This window comes from Annulohypoxylon maeteangense (assembly GCF_022496945.1).
Source record: "Annulohypoxylon maeteangense strain CBS 123835 unplaced genomic scaffold GGS22scaffold_12, whole genome shotgun sequence".
NCBI lineage: Eukaryota > Fungi > Ascomycota > Sordariomycetes > Xylariales > Hypoxylaceae > Annulohypoxylon > Annulohypoxylon maeteangense.
The window spans coordinates 1,031,196-1,052,489 of NW_025953259.1; the positions used below are offsets into that span (position 1 = coordinate 1,031,196).

Sequence of the window (21,294 nt, forward strand, 5' to 3'; positions counted from 1 at the left end):
TGTGCGGGCTGGACCTAGTACCTATTATCTGATATTCTCCTTTATCCCCTCCCCCTTCTTTACCCGCCTATCTTAATAAGTGATATTCAACATGTTGTGTAGGTATATCACTTTCAATGATAGTCTCGTCTCCAAACTCGTCTCTTCATATTATGCTTTTAGATTTTCGTTAGTTTAATAATAATGTTCAAAATATACCTATCTAGGTAGGTACCTACTTAAATATCTAATATCAACATAGTAAGATTAGTAGCCGGATAAATAAGTCAAGTAGAATTCATTCAATGTGACTCTTAGTTACCATAAGGGAAGCTATCCTTACCGATAGAATAGTATGTTTAACTGCATAGATACATAAAAGAGACGCATGTTACTTAACTCCGATGTACATCTTGATGCTCGAGCGGGCAACGTGCGGTTCTTTTGCGGGAAAGTTGCGGAAGTACAACTCCAAGCCCATGTCAAAGCTCCTTCATCAGAAGATTATCCAGAAAAATTTCCGCAGATTATGATAAATCTTTCACGTGTATCTTAAATATGATTTCAAAGCAGTTGAGGGGAGACGGCGTAGAGAATTGTCAATATCACTGGTACTTATATGCCAACTAAGTACCTATTAGGTAGGTATATAAAGGATGGTAGCTTCCCTTGGTACAGTTGTGAAGAAGGTATCAATGATTATTCCATATTGCCTACCTACCTAGGTACCTTCTTTACACTCCGCAATTACAATTATCTTGTTAGACGTCATGTCTTCTAAGACACCCCCGAAGATTATTCTCGGCACTCATACTGTATGTACGTCCTGTATGTAACGACCACAGAAACGTCTAATTAGATGATGACAGATCGGCGATAGTACAAAAGCCTCGGTCACAACCTTCGATAGTGAAGAAGACGTCCAAGCCCTTCTTGATGCGTTTTACAATCAAGGTTATACCCATCTCGACACCGCTCATGATTACTCTTTGAATGCGCCGGGAACCAGCGAAGAACGACTCGGTCGAGCTGTGGCAGCCTCTCGGTTTACCATTGACACTAAGGTCCATAGTGGCCATCCAGGGGACCACCTACCCTCGAATATCGAGCTGAGCGTTTCGAAGTCGCTGAAAGCTCTCAACACTTCCGCCGTGGAGACCATGTTTTTACACGTTCCTGATCGCCATACACCCTTTGAGGACACCGCGAGGGCGATGAACGATGCTCACCAACAAGGAAAATTCAAGAATTTTGGCCTGTCTAATTACGCTGCTGCTGAAGTGAAGAGATTCATCGAGATATGCGAAGAAAAGGGGTACAACAAACCCAGCATATATCAGGGACATTACAACGCGCTCGTCAGGGGCGGCGAGAAAGAGCTGTTCCCACTCTTACGCGAACACAGAATGGCATTTTATGCTTACAGGTAAGCTATTATATCTAGGTAGGCAGATGAAGTGTTCCGAGACTGACATTTGTATTAGCCCTGCGGCGGGCGGCTTCTTCTCGGGCCATGCTGGGAACTCCAGTCGGTGGAAAGGCGACGTAAGTCCTTGAATCAGTATATCCTGGCTTGTACTGACAGTACATCTAAGAATGACATCGCGAAACTGTACAGCTCGTCGTATAGCAAGGCTCCTGTCCAAGCTTCGTTGGCCACCATTCAAAATCTGGCTGATAAATATGGCATCAACGGCCACGAAGTTGCGTTGAGATGGACGGTGTTCCACAGCATGTTGGATGGGAAGCAGGGCGATGGTGTGATATTTGGAGTTTCCAAGATTGAGCAATTGCACAAGACTCTGGCTGCAATCGAGTCCGGTCCCCTTCCTGTTGAGATCGCTGATGCCGTTACCGCCATCTACGCTGCAGTGGAGGGCTCCGAACCCCCTTATCATCTTTAGTGAAGTTGTTTTATGCGATAGGTACCTATATACTTTGATCGTATAGCTGTTTGTGTCACGATTCTTTATTTTCCGAATTGAATCCGTTCGATAACTCATATAAATGACTTCATTCACCGTGGCACAGAGATATCAACGCTATATATATCCCTTCAGCTCTTTATCGGGAAATTTAGGCTTAGGATAAGAGGATAATATCAAAGAAACTTATAAGATTGGTAAGAAAACGGACCATACTCATACTGTAGGGGATATGGGCTCATTAGGCTTAGTAATTTATAAATGACTACCTACTACCTAGGTACCTAGTAGCTTTGGCCGAGTAATGGTGATATCCTTATACGTTCTGTGACAGTCAATAAGTGCCTACTCTTCACCTAAACCGTTTCACCCTTTTCTGCGGCGCGAATAATCCAGTCGATCACTTCCTGTGGGGTAGTAACACTTGGACAATGACCGGCCTTGACGTATGTGATATCAACCCTGTTCCCACTCTCCTTTTCAACCACCTCTATCCCGTCTCTTTGGGTCTGAGGTATAACACACGAATCCTCCTCACAGAATAGATAAGAAACAGGGACGTCCTTGTATCCGGCATACGTCAACTCATTGGTAAAACTGACAGAGGAGTGGCATTGAAATTGTTCGACAAGCGCTTCCCTCGCAGCCTTGTCGGAATAGTCCGAGAGTGTTATCAAAGCTGCTTCGTGAATGTTGCTGATATAAAGCCAGCCTTTGTCCTATTGTCCCCGTGTTAGGCGCGAGTCGGTTGATAAGGAATGAAGGGTAAGGGGAAACAAACATCAGTTGCAAGCTTAACGCGGTTTTCGTCAGGTATTGTGCTCAGGATATTCATAGACGAAACCCCCAGGGGAGGCACCAGTGCTGTAATATATGAAAGTCTTATGATACCGCCCTTCTTTCCTTGTCTTTGCCTCTCCCCCTTTGTTAGCCCCTTGGTGCTCTGGGTGATCGCGATACCACCATATGAGTGTCCAATGAGCATAACTTATACGACTTTTAGCTGATATTATATTACGTAAAGAAATAGAGAGGATCATGCTAGAGTTTTAGGGACTTTCTCACCATCTTTACCCTCATCTGCGAGAACTGTTACTTCCTTGGCAATGAAAGCAGCATCGTCGTACAATGTTGGTGGTATTCCTCTGGGCTCATCTTTCAGGCCAACGCTCGGCAAACGCAACCCTTTGATTTCATAACCTTTCGCCTTAACAGCCTCGGTGATGTTATCGTAGAATTCCGGAATCCCAAAAGAGCCAGGAATAAGGAGAATCGAAGGGGCTGTCATATTTGAACGAGTGCGCTAAGTCAGTTCTGTCGCATAGAGAGCTTGGAGAATGATTCCGACTGTTTGGAGAACACACTTTATTATTATATAGTCGGCCCCATATTTGGAGTCAGGGGCCTGACCGACTATCCGTAGTATTCTATCTCGACCCCTCGCAAATCCCTGAAGAGAGTAGAAACGCGCGGCACTCCTGTGTCAACACAGAACACTCATTAGATATCCACATCTGTTAGGGAATTCATAAGCAGTAATTCGTAGCACGATGTACGAATGTCGTGAGTTGGTGTGGCTCATTGTATAGACCCTGGTTACGTGAACTGACGGGTGTCGAGTCGGTTTAACCGGCGAGATATATGCTCCGTGTGTACTCCGCAAGTGAGTTTGCTGCCAACAGATAATATTTCTAGTGCCTACCCTACGTATTTTAGTGCGTGGGGGATTACCCAGTGGGGATAATGGGGATGGGGATTCCGGGAATGTGGTACGTCACAAGGATCCATCACAAATCTAAATGCACGTGCATATAGGCACAGAATAAATATAGTATATGAACTGGAAGGTAGGTTACTTACATAGGTTGGTAAGAAGTTTATTTCTTATCTGTAGATTCGGATTTATGATTAGATCGAAGGTGGTATGTAAATTATTTGATCGTACCTATATACTAAGTAGTACATTAGGTGACTGAGGTCCAATTCCAATTCCTTTGGGTCCTGGGGGTACATGTTACATGCATCCATGGATGTCGCCAAGCATTTGGTAAAAGAGGAAATTCTATCACCAACATCTACCTAGTAGTATGTAGTCCGAAATCCATCCGTTGTAAGGATGTTGAGTACGGTACCTTAGTACCTACTACATAGGTACTACTAGGTACCTAGGTAGGTATCTACATAGTGGGTACAATACTGGAATTACCTTGTAGTACCTATAGGTAGGTACCTACCTAGTATATAATTGGGATTCTTATTTACCTGGTACTCGGGATTGCGCGAAGTTTCCTCAACTCTCGAGATTGGTACCTAGTAGATTCCTACTACCACCATGCAGTAGGAGGGTACTGCATAGTATATAGGTATGTAGATGTGAGTACAGTAGATTACGACTCGCTCTCCTTATCGGTTTTGTAAATCCAATACCGAATCTTGTCTGGGCCGATTATGTAAGTCCAAAACATCTTTGCGAAGTCATCAACCTCATCAGCAGTATGTTGCGAGATCAATGGCCCGGGCTTCAGAGACGGCACCAGAAGTGGCGGCTTCGCACGAGACATTTCGAGCCACTCCAGTGCAGATTCAGCATCCCACAACCCACGACGTGCCGTAAACATCACGCCACCTGTGCATTCGGCCCAACCCCTTGTCATGATCTGATATACATTAATAACGGTATCGATAATGAGATGAGTGCGTCGAACGCTCTCGGTCAAAATCCATAGACGCCATATCTCCGACGCAGATCCATACTCTCTATCGAACTCACTTGTCATCCACGAGGACTGATGGCTATCGTCTTCCCCTCGGTATCGTTTTACTGCTTCCCACATGTCCGCGACCCACCCCCGAAGAATGGGGAGTTGCTTATCGGCAGATGCGCGAAATCGGATCGAGCCATCAAACAGACGTATAAACTCGTAAACAAATAGGGCCTGGACATGAGCCAGATGGTTTAACATCCCTCGTGTGCCGTCGGCGACGGGTAGACCCTGGCGCGCTAGTGTCGACGAGCGTTCCTCCGCAATCTGCAGGATTGTCTCCGTCATCGCTGGTGATCGGCTAACATATGTCGCAAGTGTCGTGAAAGCGTCCTGAAGACACATTGGCATGCCTTTCTCGTATAGTCGCCGATGGATGAAGCTATTGTGCCCATTGCTGACCCAACATCGCAACATTTCCTCGACCGCACGAATCAGAGGCTCTAATTCCGAAAAGGTCATGCAAGCCGCCTCTTCGTTGGTGTGTTGCATTGCCCAAGTCTCATCTTGGAGAAACCAAGGGTATGGTGGACTAGAAATGCCATCGCCTTCAGGTATTACCGTTGGGATGTATGGTATCATGTCTGACAGGGAAACATCGAAATCGACCTCTCCTACCGAGCCCCAGTCTCCTAGATTAAGACCGCTCTCTAAAGTATCGCCACCGGCATAGTTGTCAAGGGATGGGACCCCAGCTTGGGTGTTGTGCGTAATATAGTCTCTGCGCCGCCTCTTAGGTTCGGGATATACACAGTCTACATCTCTATCTAAGCAACGTTGACATTCGGGGAGCTGCTTGTCGCATTTCCGCTTAGAATCTGCGCAGGCAATGCAAGCTTTCTGGCGGTGTATTCCAGCCATGTTGCGGAATATCGTGATTTGGAGATACTTACCCAACCTACCTAGGTACCTACTTTGCGATCCGATGCGGCGTAGTTGTCTACAAATACCGTTCTACACGTAGCTGACTAATTGCGTCAAAACTTCAAGGTTGGGACTTTGGAATCTACGATGAATTAGTAAGTTAGGTGGAATCTTTATTGGTAAGCTCGGAGATAATGCATGGTCCCATTATTACTGGCTCAAGACCGAAAGACCGAAAATATACCTACTAGGTACCTACTTCGTATACTTGCTGGAGATGAAGAACCTCTTTTTCAAAGTTGCCGTACAAACATCGCCGGCTAGGATCAATCTATCCGATGGTGCAAAGGTCAAAATCCCAAGGATGATTCTTGCATCTGAGGAGGAATCCGTCGAAGATGTGAAGAGATATGAAGAAAATTTGAAGGTTTCAAAACATGTGAAAATCTTTGTGGACCAGCTACACGGTTTCATGAGCGCTCGCACGAACCTGTGAGACGATAAGGCCATATATGAATACGAGAGAGGATATAGGCTTGCCTTATGATTTTTTCCGTGACCATCTGTAAGAGGTAGATTGTGGTACTTGTCTTTAGAATTTTATTTCGTCCCTACCTCCTAGGTAGGTAGGTACGTAGGTACGTATCTATAGGTACTGAGTTGCTAGAAAATAGAGAAGTTGTTCAATGGACCTAGGTAGGTAGGTACTTTTACCGCTAAATGCCCTGATAATAATGATCTTAGGGGCGTGGAAACCTTGGAAGGGACTTAGCGTTGTTTAGCGCTCAAATAATAACCTTGGACCTGCCTGGTATTGTACCATCACACCTTGTTGAACTTTTGGGCGGTTTTAGGCATTCCAGGTTTGGCGCACTATAATTAGACGAACAGCCCTAAATTGTTAGCGAACCGGTACCTAATACTAAATAGCGCCCTGGTGGGGCACTAGGTAACTTCTGTGCAATAGCCACTAACACTTCCAGGGAGATTCTGGTTCTTGAGTTACAATGAGATGATGAATTTCATCGTAATAGGTTAATTTAATTGCCCCTATCTAGGTAGGTACCTACACAGTCGGTACGCTTGGCGATTTTAGGTACGGTATAGGCGGGACTCCTCAATTATCTGATCGTATAATTCTGACCAAGTCTAATATCTCCTCAAACGGCAACGAGCTGTCGGCTAGGTACATGCCACTGAATGTTCCGCAGCATATCCCTAAATAAGCCAGCGACCTCTTTCTCATATCCGGATCCCCGTATTGGACGCCATAGGTAATCACGCATACCGAAGTTATCATTAAACCACGCAAACGCCTTTTAGGATACGTCGTTAGAAAATATCGATAATTTAATGAATGGATAAAGGAGGATAGCATACTTTGCCAGAGTCTTGTCCACGGATACGATTTCGTTGGCATGGGAGATGATCGTGTAAGCTGACTCCAAGCATCTTCCGAGTGCGTCGGCTAACACAAGCTTGTGGTCTTCTGTAGAACCCGGTGTCTCTGTATCGTGACCAAGGGTCTGCGACATAGAGCCCAACAGAGGTGGAAGCCAGGGTCCGAATAAGAAATAAACACATTCGTGGTAACAGCAGAATAAACGCAGCTTCACAGCGGCATTGTCGTCTTCGTGAAGGCTTTCGAATCGTTGGCCTGAAATGAGTTGCCTGATGTGGTCTGACAAGCAACGGCGCCACTGTCCTAATGCCGAGACACAATCTTGCAATTCCAATGTAGAATTCGCCAACATTGGTTTCCCATACACGCGACTAAAGCACCTAGCGATCAATCCTGCTGCCACTACCTGGAGGACTAAAGGGTCGTGCTTTTCTGGATGATCAAGCGTCGTAGGAAGATGATTAATGAAGTCGGAATGGAGTAACTTGAAGACGTTAGTTACAGGAATCATGACACTGTGCGTGTTGGAGAGTGTAGTCGAAGATGTTGTGTACCGGAGGAATCCCACGATATACGGAAGAATTTGTCTCTAGACAATACAGAACCCAGATGGTACGCCTTGCAAGCTTCTGGTCGTCAGCATCTCCAAATGTATTCCGAATTACGTTCGAATCAGTAAGTCGCATATCTCGAGCGCATTGAATCCCCATACCCAAGATCTCAGGGAGCCGAGAGTCGTTAATATTCAAAGCGATGATACTCTGGCCAAAGTCAGACATAGGTGCGACAATATTTACCTACTAGTAGGTACCTGGCAAGAGAGATACGTACAAGTAGCACAGCCGTCTGTAAAAATAGAGAAATTAGTAGTATGTGTTAGTCGCATTCTATGTATAGAGTCGAGCGTCATATGCTGAATGAAAGGCGGACTTCACTTACTTGGAGTTTTAGTAGGTCATTATGTACTTCGTACAAACCAAACCATGCATCCAGAACTAATCGAAGATATTCCGTGTCGTTCACCGAGATACCTCGCCCTTCCGAAAATTGGTTACGCAGCGAGTCGAATCCCATTGCAATGATTGCATCGCTGAAGAGAGATAACAGGATATTTTCCGAGGATGTCTCTCGTGCCTCTGACAAATACTTGTTGACGTCGGCCTTCCGCAGAAACATTTGAACTCTGAGACATACACTTAATCATTTCGTGCCGACAGCGGACTGTTACTGAGATGCTGCTTACTCTGCGTTACTTTCGAAGCATGCTGAGTGAATAGGTAGGTAGGTAAGTATTTAGTGAAAGATGTAATTAACTCTCATCCTCATGGGACTTGCCTTCAATATATCCCTGGATAGTCGCATCACTTTCTCCTACCCAAATTGAACGAATACTCTTATTAACATCTTTAACATTCAACGATGGCGATGCCCACGTTTGTCCATTCGATGTTAAATTATGTAATATCCGACAGATTTCGCGATGCTTATTTGAATCTTTTCGTGTTGGAGGTAACTTTGCTAGGCCGAAGGATGTAGAGGAACGAAAGTCGACTTCCACATCTTCTCGAAAATACTGCATCAATCCCTTCGACGGCAATTAATATCTTGTTTCGACACCACATGGAGGATGACATACTTGGGGAACCGCAGAAACTACTCCTCGTTCTAATATTGGAGGTGAAGGAGCACGAGGAGTATCAATATTTCTTCTGTCTCCAATATCCCCTATTTCTAGCGACCGGGATCGAAAGGTCGCGGAATTAAATGCTGGATGCTGTGAACTCTGAATCCCCTCGATAGAATCATGATCATATGAAAAAGGAGCATGTGTGATGTGCTGGCTCTCCGAGATATTCGGGAGTGAAGCTGCCTCGGGCGACAGTATAAAATCGAAATCAGTGGTGTCTAATGAGAACATTGTAGATGAGTTATCCGTCAGAAAGGGGGGTTGTGGTCCGGTGATGCTCCCGCCCCCTATGGATCTTGGCGACGAATCTCTGTCCCGGTCTAACACGCAAGGTGTTTCTGACGTTTGTAGATCGAGCTCCCGACTGGAAGAGGGTTTCCTGTGTCGAGGCTCATAATTGCAAACGAAACCGCTCCGCTTTGGGGATAAATCAGCGGTGAACTACTCCAGTGACGATTATGGATGTCCGTACATCACAGGCAGAGCAAGGCGCTCCTCCATTGCCTTTTCCATTTCTCTCATTAGCGATATTTTAGTATGGTTATGACCAGGCGACTGAGCATGCCTACAGCGAATCTTTCTGAGTTTACAGCCTGTACATGCTCCACGACGTCTTGTGATGATTCTTGGGGGCTTTTCTGGAGCATTCGTCTGGTCGGAGATAGAGGGGAGCATCGTCTGATTCCGAGATGCTTGGCATGATTTGTGGGCTTTAGAAACCAGACTTAAGAGCTACTGCTGTGCGCTAGGCCTTGTTTATACTAGAAAGACGGATCTTGCGGGAGGTGTCGCCAAGTGGTGGGCAAGAACCGATGGAAGCTAGCGGTGAAGCTAATCGGATCCCTCACATCATAGCGTCAGATCAGGGGATACGGAATAAGTTATTAGCACCTAGCTTTAACACCGACAACCTACCTGGGTATTGTACGCACGCATAGTAGGAATAAACTACACTGACCTAATGTTTTGTACCTACCTACCTACCTGTAGGTATGATATAAATTGATAATTCTTTCTTTTTTGTCTTTCTAGGAAATCTGTTAACCTCGTACAATAAATTAATTCCAATAAATCCCTTTATTTTTAATGTTTTTGTTGTTAGTCCTCCTGTTGACTTCCATTTGATACGAGATGACTATACGGAGTATAAGTCTCGGCAAACAAACGTATGCGTAGGTATGTCCCGTGTATGTAGGACCCCTCGCGTCGCTTACCCTGACGCTATAGTATCCCGGTAAAGGTAAGCGACTACGCCTCAATCTCACTCCGGGCTGAGGGGTAAAAGAAGGGTACAATTGAAATATCGTACGGTTTCTATCGAAGTTGGGGAAATAATATTTCTAAACTTGCTTACACCTTGACGTGCTTCAATCGCGCCACCAACGCGGTCCCGTGGCTTCCCCGGTTCCCCTAGTCAGCTCTAGCCAACCGGGCATGCGGCGGCTCCAGCTTGACGCGGAGTAATTTGTAATACCCCATATTATTACCCGTTGGATCTCGAAGGCATACCTAGGTGAATATGTACGGAAGCTGTAAGTAATGTATGAGGTAACGTATGAGGTAATGTATGAGGTAATATATGAGATAATCCGGGTAAGGACGAATCCGGTTGACTATAGGATTATACGGCGAAGAACGTAGCTTTCTTATCTGACACATGATCCAGGAGCTGCTCCACACTCTCACATTCTCTATCAATCAAAGATGCAATGATTTTCGTGTAAGACTTTGCCATCTGTTGAACACTCCCAGCAGAGTGTATACCGCCATAATAAGTCAGAGCCGCATCCAATGAGTCAGCGTCACCAACTTCGTTAAAGCTGATAATAATTTGTTGCTAAGTTTTCTTTAGTTAGTACCTCTTTTTGCTTTATCACATCGCTATAATTGAATATTTGTCCTCACTCACCTCGTGAGGGTCTTGCTTGAGAATCGGTCGGAGATTCATGACTGGCTTGGGACCCGAGCGTTTCACTTTCCGATAGTTGAAGAGGGTGTTGAAGAGCATACTGGTAGGCGGTTGGAGGTTGAGTTGATGTTCAATGGTACTGAGATTGAAAACTTTGTGGGTCATACTGGTAGTATTCTCGTGCTGCAATTTTTGAATAGTTTCCGAGACAAAAGATACTGAACTACCCCTATTTCTCAGGACTACGTGTGTGACTAGAATGGAAAGCATTGGTCCCACTATCTCGTCGACGTCATTGATATCAATATCTCGATCCGAAGTAAGGTGTCCAAAGCACACGGACTCTTGGCCGGTATGAGCACCAAGTAACACTGCCCAAGCGAATTGGAGCAACGTAGATATCGTGACTCGCATTTCTCGACAATACTGATGCATGCTCCCATCGATGGCAACTTTAAAGCTAATCGTGGATAGACCCTCGACAAGGATCGAATCGCCCTGAGGTAATTCGTGTGTTGGGGGGAGAATCGTAGGTTCTACTCCGTATAGCCTCTGGGTCCAGAAATCGGTACTAGCCTGAGAATCGCGCGATTCTATATCGTGAACATAGGTTCTGAATTGAGAAGGGTTCCTAGGCAATGTGTGACCTCGATAAGACGTATCCCAGTCATGAAGCACGTGTGAGAGTGAGACATGATCAATCAACATATGACCCATCAGCAAATGTACATATACTCGCTTTGTTGGCGTGGTGAAAATAGTGAGCCATAGAAGCGGCCTCAGGGATGGCTTGGTGAGACTTGTTTTAATCTGCTTGGTCTTCTCGATACTCGCATTCAAAGCATCTTGCTCTGTAGCGACCTCATATAGCTCGCAGGCCGCAGCTGACTCGTCTAAAATGACTTGGTACGCGTCGTTGCCCTCTCTCTCGAGAACCATGGCAGTATGGAGAATGTCATGTCGTGCCACTGTTGCGCGCCAAGCCTCGAGAAGCCGATGTGGGTCAAGATTCTGTTCGAACAATTCGTAACCTGAAATTTCCGCCACTAAGTTGTAAAGATAAGGCCTCTGGGAAGACGTGTAGAGAGCTGAAGTCGTTCTCAGCTGGAAAGGGGTAATGGGAATGATGGACAAGATCTTGGAGTCGTTAGTTGAGTCGGAGCCGTACTCGGACATTACATCTTCAACAGATGGAAGCCTTGCGAATCCACTTCCCGGAACCATTGTCTGCGCCTTTACGGGAATAGAATCCTGCTGTTGCCGGGATGGAAGCACCGATGCCAACTCTCGAATGCTATTGCTTCTCAGTACATCCTGTGTCTTAATAGGCACCCCAGCTTGGTTCAAAAAGCGAGAGACGTTCATTGCTGATTCAGGAACAGTTAGAAAGGCTTCCTTACGTGTTGAGATGAGATTGGATGCTTAGTAACTTACCTGATATCGAGTCTCCGCCAAGAGCAATGAAATGATCATCTGCATCGATAATATCTAGATAGACTGTGTCAGCCTCTATGAAACCCCTCAATGGTAGGTTATGAAATTCGAATGGGCATACCCCTTGGAATTGCCAAGACTTCTGACCAAGCATCTCTCACTAACTTCTCGGCACTGGAACTGATACTAGAGCCCGAACTTCTCGAGCTTCTCATGAATTGGCGAGCAAGTAGTAGTGTTGGCTCATCAATTGTTTCTAACCAATTGCTCACCAGCTTTCTATCGAGCTTACAAGAAGGCAAAATTGGCATATTTTCCATTACACACCAGGTGTGAGGGATCATGTAGGATGGAAGTTTAGCTGAGATGAATGATAGGATTCGGTTTAAGAGTTCTGATACAGTCGATTGATCGACTTTGCTTAATGTTGCTGAATTATTTAAAAGTTGAATCGTGTCGCCATGTGAGATGGTTGACGGGACTGTCTGGAACGATCGTGTGAGACTTAGCACCGCAACTAGGCGACCTTGTAGAAGTCCAGACTTTGGTTGCAAAATCAAGCCATGGCGGACGCTTGGAGATAGCTCGAGCTGGCTCTCTACTTCTCTGAGTTCGACTCGCTGTCCGCGAACTTTGATCTGCGTATCTCGTCGCCCTAGAATGCGTAAGGACCCATCCTCAGCGTAACGTACCAGGTCCCCGGTACGGTAAACTCTTTTTCGGGTTCCATCGAACCAATCTTGGATACTTGGAAATGCTTTTTCTGTTTCGGCCAGTCTGTTCAGATAGCCGCGACAGAGAATAGGCCCTTCGAGTACCAGTTCGCCGACCGCGCCGATAGGGACTAATTGTTGAGGGTCGTGTGGATCGGTCACTCTTCCGTGACAACCAACAGGCCAGCCAATATTTGACGAGTCCGAGAATTCATTAAAAGCCGAGCCAACGGTGCTTGTTACAGTACATTCGGTTGGCCCGTAGCTGGGACGCATATGAACCCTCGGACTCCAGAGCTTAGTCAGCGACGCGTTCATCGGCTCAGCATGAACTGTTATAAATTTCAAGGGCGGAATTAATTTATCCGGATTAAGGGTTTGTAAGAGTGACGGTGTCAAGGCGGCCCAGTTGACACGAGCGCATTGCATAAAAGAAGAGAGTTCCTCCGGGCTCATTCGATGGTCGTCAGATGGTACACAAACACAGGCACCGGCGACCAGAGCGGTGAATATCTCTTCCATAGAGGCATCAAATACGAAGCTGCTAAATTGTAGAACGCGTGACGACGGGAGGATCTGTAGCCAGGTCGTATTTGCTGCCATGGCTGAGCAGTAATTCCTATGTTCGACAACCACACCTTTCGGCTCGCCCGTGCTCCCAGAGGTGAAAATCACGTAGAGCGCATTGCAAGGGTTTGCGCGTCGATCCGGGATTTCGCACTTGACTTCGCCTATTTCAACACCATAGGATGGCAGCGCCTCGTTACTAACGGTAAGGACTTGTGAAACCAATGATTCCATCATCACCTGGTTACGACTCGAAGTGATTGCCACCCGAGGCGCAGTAAGTTCGATGATTTTCTGTTTTCGAGAAAGGGGGCTTGAGGGATCAAGATGGACGAACGCAGCTATGTTGTACCAGTTAGCTCAAAACGAGGTATGTTTAGGTATATCCTTGGGACCAAGTGCGCGATACAGACCTCCTGCTTTTGTGACGCCAAGCATTGCGACAATTCCCCATATAGATTTCTCAAAACAGAGAGGAACAATCTCTTCAGGTTGAATAGAAAGGTCGATCAATCTTCGTGCTACGTTGTTGGTCAAAACGTCTAATTCGCCATAAGTTAAGCTCCCATCCCATGCGTGGATGGCTTCATTTCCCGGTATGTTACGTGCTGTTATCTGGAAAAGGTTGTGAACGCATTCATTCCTGGTCTGAAGTTCATTGATATCCCAGCGCCTGACCTGTTTTAGGTCCCCATCACCGACCAGGCTAATGCCTGCAACAGGACAGTCTGGGTTGGCTACCACACTCCTCATGGCGTTGGCAAACGCTGAAACGATACCATCGGCTTGCTGGGAAGAGACCAAGCTCGTGTCATACTCTAGAGACAGTGCATATTCGCCTTCGCTGTCTGTGATAGTTAAAGCAAGACCGTACTTGAAGGTCCCAATGTTAGCCTGTTACGATAACTACCCTTGATATGACAACGATACGGATTTTAATACATACCTCGGTAGTGTCTGCTGCTTTCACAAGTTCCACTTGGGATAATTCCTTTTTAGGTCTAAGCCCGCCGGTCTCTGACTTCTGAATATTGAGTATAGTGTTAAAGTTAGGGCTTTGGTTATTATATCGGGCCGCATGCCGTATCTGTGTAAGCGATAGTGTCTGTCGAGAAAGGTGTTCAATATAGTCGGCTTGTAATGACTTAGCCACATCGATGGCTTTCATATCTCGGCGTAACTCGCTCCTAATGGGAAGCATGTTGGCAACGGGCCCAACGGCTTCTTGTATGCCAGCAATTGGGAGATCTCTACCTGACGATAGATATCCAAAGAGGATGCTCTCTGAATTCAGATAGATCCTTAGGGTTAATACCCAAGCGAGCTGGAATATATTTGATGCTGTGAGATCATGGGAGCGACACAACTGCCGCAAATCGATTCCAAGACCGTGTAATTGTAACGACACACTTGAACGTGGCGATGCCACTACGGCCTCAGGTTCATCTGTATGGCGGAGTTTGGGAAAGTTGCATGTGGCAGCCCCGGTGAGGTAGGCAGCCCAGTAACTCCTTGTCTGTTCGGCGTCTTGGCTACTCACGTACCGAATGTAGTCGCGGTAGCAATTTTGCGGATCCCAATACGCCTCGACAACTCCGTCATACCCGTTGACAAAATCACGCATTAAAATTTGCGTGCTCATACCATCCGTAAGAAGATGGCTCTTCGTAAGGAGAATGTACGTCGATTTATCGGCAGTTTCGCAAACCACGAGACGATGCAAAGGAACACCATCAAGGGGAGACTTCAATAATTGATTTTCCGACTCAAATAAAGTACCCCTGAGTTGATCCTGATCAACATTACCCTTGATTAGTACTACCGGATTAGTGTGACGTAGAACAACCTGAACATAGTCTCCAGCATCGTTTTCCACAAAGATAGTTCGTAGAATCGCATGTTTTCGAACTATACGAAGCCAGATGTCTTTAAGCTGCGCGCTTTCCGCGGCTCTACCTCCAGCAGGGGCGAATTTCAAAAGAAAAGTTTGATTATATGCTGAAGACGTATCCGAGTCCCTTAGGAGACTCGCCATCAACCCTTCCTGCATAGGTGAGCATGGGTACATGCCTTCAATATCATGAACAGGTAGACCCAAGCTCGTGACCTTTGCTAAGACCTTCTTCTTGTCGACACCGAAGCATGTGAGCTCAGGCCGAGTCACGGAAATTCCTTTATGGGGTGAAGTGGACGGAAGAGTCAAGTCTTCGATCAATAGCAATAAGTTTTCCTTGATTTTCAACGGCCACAAAGAGAGTTCATTTTGAAAGTTCATCTTTCTATTCCATTCGACTTCAACGGATAACGCGCCGTCCTCAACAACGGCAACAATCGTGATCAAAGCATACCTCTCGGATATCTTCCGCTGCTCTCGACGCATTGCCGAAAGACTCGAGATAAGTTCCGAGTCATCACAACGTTTAAAGACAGAATTCCGACGCTCAAATTGCTGATAAGCCCCTAGGAAGTTCATGATAATCTCGGCAGACGCGTGGTGTTCACGATATGCATCAATCCCCTCCTTCTGAAAAAAGCGTGAAGTAAAATAATCGAGACCCTTTGACGGTGTGTCTTCTCTGAACCTTTTGATCCGTTCCAGGATCATCATCCTGGTGTTCCGTTCCTTATTGTCTGGGACTTTTATTGCCACAGGGGTGAGTGTCGTGAACCAACCAACTGTACGGGAAAGATCGATTGCATTACTGGGAGACTCCCTGCCGTGACCTTCAACGAAGACAGCGGGAGACGTGCGTGCTTGAAATATTTCGGAGAATGATCCTATGATGGCCGCACATACGACATCAACTTGATCATATTCCAACTTGTCGCATAAATCCAACAGCCTCGCCATGTCAGGCCGTTCAATGTTAAAACTCGTTGCAACGGCGTCCCCAAATAGATTTGGAACTTTCTCCATAGCCCAATATTCTAAGTTGACCTGGAATCGGTCTTCAGGGAGAACTTGTGATTGCTGAATGCCCTGTGAATAGATATGTTGTACTTTACACCATGCTTGAAAAGAGATTGGCTCTGGTTGAATAAGGTGTTCGCCCTTAACGAAGTCTTCGAGATCTTGGAAAATTGTTCTCCATGAGACCATATCCACGACTAGGTGATGTATGCTTACTGAAATTGTAGTTGATGAAGTCGAACGGAAGACATCTACTCCCATGATAGGACCTTCGGCAACATTGATAGCCAATTTAGTCTCAGCAATACGTCCAAGTTTAACCACGGTGCTTCCGCCTCGATGAAACCGAATAGTAAAAGATGACCCAGCAGGAGGCGTGGATGCTACACGTTGTGTCCATACGGAATTTCCTTCAAATGACTCCCGTGCGAACCTAGCTAACAGCATCGGATGTGCTGTTACTAGGGCATCCAGAGCAGCGATTATCGTGTCATCCGAAAGGTTCAAGACCGTATCAACGATCATCGTCTGCTGGTCTAAATAATCCGCGTTGGGTGCAAATTGGAAACTCAACTGCTGAATTGGCGAAAGCTCCCATGACATGTCGGTGGTGGTTTTCATAAGGTTAATGTCGCGGAAGTCTGCGTTTAGATCATTAGACACCGTACCCTGAATATGAGCTGCTATTCGTTCAATGCTGCGAAGTCGAAGAATATCAGCTGCTGCGACGCTGATGGCCTGTTTTCTCAATTCGCTGCTCAGCATCATTGCCGAGATTGAGTCACCTCCTAAACTAGCGGGTTAGTATCTTTCGAGCTCTAGTATAAGTGATCTGTAAAAACAGTTGAAGAACAGTGAGTAGATGTCCTGAGACTTGCCTGAAGAAAACCAAGAAGTGTTCCAATCGACGGTGCTTTCGGACACATTGAGCACATGGCACCAAATCCTCTTAAGCGAGCATTCCAATTCCGTACCACCCCGGTCTTGGTTCGGTCCATCCATCTGGCTGACGATATCTCGATAAGACTCTTCGCGTAGGTGTTCCAAGTAGCGAATAACTCGTTTTCGGTCTAATTTTCTTGAAGAGTTCATGGGTATGTGGCGGACAAAGATAAAAAGATCTGGTAACATGTAAGCTGGCAATCGATCTCCCAGCCAGTTGTGAAGCGCTTTCGCAAATTCAGCGACATTTTTAGGCTCCAAGGCTGCTACTTGTATATCGCTTTGTGTGTGTTCACGATGTGATTTCTCCTCGCTCGATTTCAATGACACCGTAGCTATCAACCGCCCTGCTCCAGGTCCCGACTTGGGGACGACGACGACTGCGTGTAATACCGAGCTTTGTGTTAGCAGCTGGCTTTCAATTTCGCCACACTCTATTCTCTGTCCACGAATTTTGACTCTGCTGTCCGCCCTTCCCACGAAGTGGAGATTACCGTGCTTATCATATTGGACCATGTCCCCGGTGCGGTAAAGCCTCTTCTCCGGTGCCCAGGAAACACCGGTGATGAACACGGATTCCGTTCCAGAGGCACGACGTAGATAACCCTGCGCCAAGATAGGACCCTCCATTAGCAACTCTCCGATAGCCCCAATAGGACAAAGACTATTGGGATCGTTTGGATCGGTTATCCACGTCGCACAGCCGCCAAACGTCTTCCCTATGTTGGTGGCGTCGCGATGCACAGAAACGTCAGGGTTGATTGTACTCGTAACGGAACACTCTGAAGGTCCATAGACCTGTATCAAGTGTCTGCCAGGGATTGCCCATTCAACCACATTACGACCGGTCATAGGTTCACCTCCAAGAACCACCGTCGTCAACAATGGGACTGTGTTCGGGGAGATCATATCAACCATAGAAGGTGTGATATGAACCCAATTAACACCAGATTGGTTGATAAATTCAGCTAAAGCCGTCTCGCGTTCCGGTTCCGTGGGAACGCAGAGACAAGCGCCCGCAGAAAAGCTTGTTAAATGATCCTCCATGCTTGTATCGAATGCATACGACGCAAATTGCAGCACCCGAGATTGTGTTCCGATACTTATTCCGCCAGCATGAGCACGAGCTGCATGCGCGTAGGACCCGTGACTGACCACAACGCCTTTTGGGTCACCAGTAGATCCGGAAGTAAAAATTACATATGCCGGATCACTTGGCTGTACCATCGGAAAAGGCGCTAATGAATTATCACCCGTTGCTTTAGTTACTTCGTCCCGTAACCCTCGAATGCTAGGCACTAAGATATGCCGGTAAGCTGAGAGCAGTTTCTCTGACTGGTTCACAGAACAGACAATTAGACCGGAAGATCGAGTAATGCCTAGCTGTTCAAGGAGCCGTTGTATTCGAGACAGCGGGTTAGATATGTCTATAGGCACAAAAGCTCTACCACATTTTAGGACCGCCAGTAAGGAAATGGAGTATAAGGCGGATTTTTCGAAGAATAATGGAACGAAGCATTGTTCACGGCCCAAGGACTTAAGCATTTGGAGTGCTAGGTGAGTTGACATAGAGTTCAGGTCATCATAACTGAATGTCTCCCCAGAGAAGTATATTGCTGGTGCTCCGGGTGTGCAGGTTGCTGTTTCTTCAATTAGACCATGCACTGTAGAGTCCGGAAACAACGGTATATCCAGGGTTTCTTGGTTCCACTCCATTGTTTGCTGCTTGTCTGAAGGACAGATTACTTCAAGCTGCCCAACCGGGCTATCGAGATTGTCCGTATTTATAAGATTCTCGATTATTGAAACGAAGGTTTCGGTCACTCTTTCTGCCATCGTCGCGGACAAAAGATTCGTGGAATATGTTAGCTGCATCTTCGTGGCAATGTCTGAATACATGACCTGCACAGATAGCCCGAAATCGGAGGCGTTGAAGTTGTTCATCAGCTTCAAAGGAAAGTCATCATTTTCATCGACGAGTAAAGGTGCATATTGTATAGTCATAATTGTGTTGAATAGCTTGGTCTCTGTGGCTTCGAGAAGTTGTTGGACGCGCATGAATGGTACCTCCTGAAATGGTAACGAGTTGGCGAAGTCACTTTGTATGGTTTCGATCATGTCCCTGATGCTCCTATTAGCCAAAATGACTTTGCGTATGACCAGATTTACCAGTGGACCACAGATCATCTCGACACCATCTAGCGGTAGATCACGTCCCGAGCAGGTATAGCCAAAGTAAATATCGTCATTCCCAGTGTACGCGCGTAATAGGAGTGCCCATGCTGCTTGAAGAGTAGTAGAGACCGTAGTCTCCAGTTTCGCACAAAACTCGCCCAGTTCTTTGTGACGTAAAAAGGGAAATTCAACAACATGGCAACGTGCTTGTGCTCTAGGCGCCATCAACGAACTGTCTACCCAGAGTGAGGGAAAATTGCAAGGCTGCGAACCACGTAAGTACGACTTCCAATAGTCAAGGCCTTCATCTAGGTGTATTTCTGCTTGTCTGTGCTTGATAAATCCACTGTATCCTGGTGCAACATCGAGGATCGAACCTCCTGCTAGAGCGCAAAGCTCTGTGACTGTATTGATAAGTGAAGTCCCATCACTGATCATATGGCTCTGTTCGAAAACACAGAAGCACCGGCCATCTTCGATGCGGTACGTTGTGAGTCGATGAGGTGGACCCTTTGGAAAGTCTTGGGGGTCGATACAATTCCCTTGATAGAAGGCAAATACATCCGCGTAATTTTTACACTCGATCCGTTCCAAGTTACAGCGTGCAGTCTTAAAAACAACAGCATCAAGTATTCTTGAAGAGCTAATGTCCGTAGATGGGACAAAAACCGTACGAAGAGTCTCGTGGCGATCTATGATGGACTGCCAAGATGATTCCAATACGTCAATTGTGATCGATGACCCTATTTCAAAGAGCGCGTGGATCCGATAGAGGTGTTTCCCCCTTGTTTCCTTGGCCACGTATATACTCTCCTGCATAGGACTGCAAGGGTAAATATTTTCAACAATATCGTTCAATGCTTCAAAGCTACGGCCTTGAAGGTCGAGTTCTTCGAGAATTGTATCCCAGGAATAGCCCTGGGGCATCATAGGGTAGCGCCCATGTACGCCCGTGGCTTGTACCTTCTTTTCCTTCTTTTGAGACCGCTTCGGCCGGTCATCCATTAGTCTTTGGCCTGCGGCTATGGTAGTGATAGTTTTCCGGGCGAAGATGTCCCGGAGTGCCAGCCGAATGCCTAGCCGATCGCATTTTCGTTTGAGCTTGATTGCTTTAAAAGAATCGCCTAGGGAAAGAACACTATTAGCACAAGACCATTACACGTATTTCTTGTTAGGTAGACAATATGAACTAAGCTCGGGGAGCTACTTACCACCTAACGCTATGAATGACTCTTCAAGGCTGATTCGGTCTTCGGGTATTGATAGCACTTCTGCATATAATTGGAGAAGCAACTGTTCCACGGGATTATTCATAGTTCCAACTATTATTTTGCCTTATCTTCTTTTGGGGGGCATGAAAGGAATGTGTCCTTGCTGTCCTTACTGACGTGAATACCAAAAAGATATAGGGGCTTCGAGTAACAACCATTCTATAGGTGTCATATCTTTCCGACGATATAGCACCGGAAAGGTATTTGAATTGCTACGGGACGGATAAGGATTCTCAAGGTTCGAATAACCCGGTATTTTAATACTCCCGTTTTAGCTATGCAGGCAATACTCATATGCTCATGCGAGCGAACTCATCTTCGTCTCGGATATTTAGCGACCGTTTATGACCTTGGATATCCCCTTTGTCATGAGGCGCCGAGTTCTCATCTTCATTAACATACCTACCTAGTAGACAGACTTCTGTGACTCTGAGCAGAGCCATTTGCGCTACCTAGGCTCATACCCAAGTAAGATCAGAAATCCTATGGCATGACTTGGCGTAGTCCGGTGTGATATGAACGCTCTGAGAATATCGTTGACGGATTGTGGTGCCAAGCTACGATAGCATGTCCTCGCCGCTCGAAGTACATAGGAATCCCTGTGAACGAATGAACTGGTTGTGCCGGAAAGCATCCCTGCATAGACGTTACCGAACAGAGCGAGGTTTAGAAAGAATATTCGGGTTTCCTTATAAGCAATCCTAGTTGTATCTCGGATAAGGTCGGAACTGCTCCGCTCTGCATCTGCGATTC

The 21,294-nt window shown here is 46.2% G+C and overlaps 6 protein-coding genes across 6 annotated transcripts; 1 reads left to right on the forward strand and 5 right to left on the reverse strand.

Moving 5' to 3' along the window:
* Positions 1 to 749: 749 nt before the first annotated feature.
* Positions 750 to 1,883, forward strand: GGS22DRAFT_195268 (NADP-dependent oxidoreductase domain-containing protein; the record flags this gene model as incomplete). The annotated part of the gene is made up of 4 exons (XM_047965645.1): positions 750 to 794; positions 849 to 1,405; positions 1,464 to 1,524; positions 1,575 to 1,883. The coding sequence occupies 4 exons, from the start codon at positions 750 to 752 to the stop codon at positions 1,881 to 1,883; spliced, it is 972 nt and encodes a 323-aa protein (XP_047817452.1).
* Positions 1,884 to 2,200: 317 nt separating this feature from the next.
* GGS22DRAFT_167552 (alpha/beta-hydrolase) lies at positions 2,201 to 3,756 on the reverse strand. Its single transcript, XM_047961998.1, has 3 exons — positions 2,970 to 3,756; positions 2,686 to 2,891; positions 2,201 to 2,623 (listed from the first exon to the last, which is right to left on the reverse strand). The coding sequence occupies exons 1-3, from the start codon at positions 3,190 to 3,192 to the stop codon at positions 2,261 to 2,263; spliced, it is 792 nt and encodes a 263-aa protein (XP_047817453.1). The 5' UTR covers positions 3,193 to 3,756; the 3' UTR covers positions 2,201 to 2,260.
* A 515-nt stretch (positions 3,757 to 4,271) lies between these two features.
* On the reverse strand, positions 4,272 to 5,642 carry GGS22DRAFT_167555 (uncharacterized protein). The gene has a single exon (XM_047961999.1). It carries the CDS (start codon positions 5,525 to 5,527, stop codon positions 4,292 to 4,294), a length of 1,236 nt encoding a protein of 411 aa, XP_047817454.1. The 5' UTR covers positions 5,528 to 5,642; the 3' UTR covers positions 4,272 to 4,291.
* A 921-nt stretch (positions 5,643 to 6,563) lies between these two features.
* GGS22DRAFT_167556 (uncharacterized protein) lies at positions 6,564 to 7,693 on the reverse strand (the record flags this gene model as incomplete). The annotated part of the gene is made up of 3 exons (XM_047962000.1): positions 7,487 to 7,693; positions 6,911 to 7,416; positions 6,564 to 6,846 (listed from the first exon to the last, which is right to left on the reverse strand). Coding segments are annotated over exons 1-3 (857 nt in total), but the record flags the coding sequence as incomplete, so codon positions are not given.
* A 398-nt stretch (positions 7,694 to 8,091) lies between these two features.
* Positions 8,092 to 9,631, reverse strand: GGS22DRAFT_167559 (uncharacterized protein). The gene is made up of 4 exons (XM_047962001.1): positions 9,189 to 9,631; positions 9,092 to 9,123; positions 8,569 to 9,036; positions 8,092 to 8,517 (listed from the first exon to the last, which is right to left on the reverse strand). Exons 1-4 carry the CDS (start codon positions 9,292 to 9,294, stop codon positions 8,242 to 8,244), a joined length of 882 nt encoding a protein of 293 aa, XP_047817456.1. The 5' UTR covers positions 9,295 to 9,631; the 3' UTR covers positions 8,092 to 8,241.
* Positions 9,632 to 10,240: 609 nt separating this feature from the next.
* GGS22DRAFT_195277 (acetyl-CoA synthetase-like protein) lies at positions 10,241 to 21,275 on the reverse strand (the record flags this gene model as incomplete). Its single annotated transcript, XM_047965646.1, has 8 exons — positions 20,482 to 21,275; positions 17,007 to 20,394; positions 14,189 to 16,946; positions 13,656 to 14,115; positions 12,084 to 13,583; positions 11,963 to 12,016; positions 10,529 to 11,895; positions 10,241 to 10,456 (listed from the first exon to the last, which is right to left on the reverse strand). The coding sequence occupies exons 1-8, from the start codon at positions 20,582 to 20,584 to the stop codon at positions 10,241 to 10,243; spliced, it is 9,846 nt and encodes a 3,281-aa protein (XP_047817457.1). The 5' UTR covers positions 20,585 to 21,275.
* Positions 21,276 to 21,294: the final 19 nt, after the last annotated feature.

Bases quoted from the DNA above. Each gene is read 5' to 3' on its own strand.
- GGS22DRAFT_167552 (XM_047961998.1), bottom strand. From the start codon at position 3,192: ATGACAGCCCCTTCGATTCTCCTTATTCCTGGCTCTTTTGGGATTCCG. The intron at 2,892-2,969 runs GTGAGAAAGTCC...AAGTCGTATAAG, and splicing joins CGCAGATGAGGGTAAAGATG to TTATGCTCATTGGACACTCA. The intron at 2,624-2,685 runs GTTTGTTTCCCC...CGGGGACAATAG, and splicing joins GCGTTAAGCTTGCAACTGAT to GACAAAGGCTGGCTTTATAT.
- GGS22DRAFT_167555 (XM_047961999.1), bottom strand. From the start codon at position 5,527: ATGGCTGGAATACACCGCCAGAAAGCTTGCATTGCCTGCGCAGATTCT.
- GGS22DRAFT_167559 (XM_047962001.1), bottom strand. From the start codon at position 9,294: ATGCTCCCCTCTATCTCCGACCAGACGAATGCTCCAGAAAAGCCCCCA. The intron at 9,124-9,188 runs GTAGGCATGCTC...GAAATGGAAAAG, and splicing joins TAAACTCAGAAAGATTCGCT to GCAATGGAGGAGCGCCTTGC. The intron at 9,037-9,091 runs GTACGGACATCC...TTATCCCCAAAG, and splicing joins CGCCTTGCTCTGCCTGTGAT to CGGAGCGGTTTCGTTTGCAA.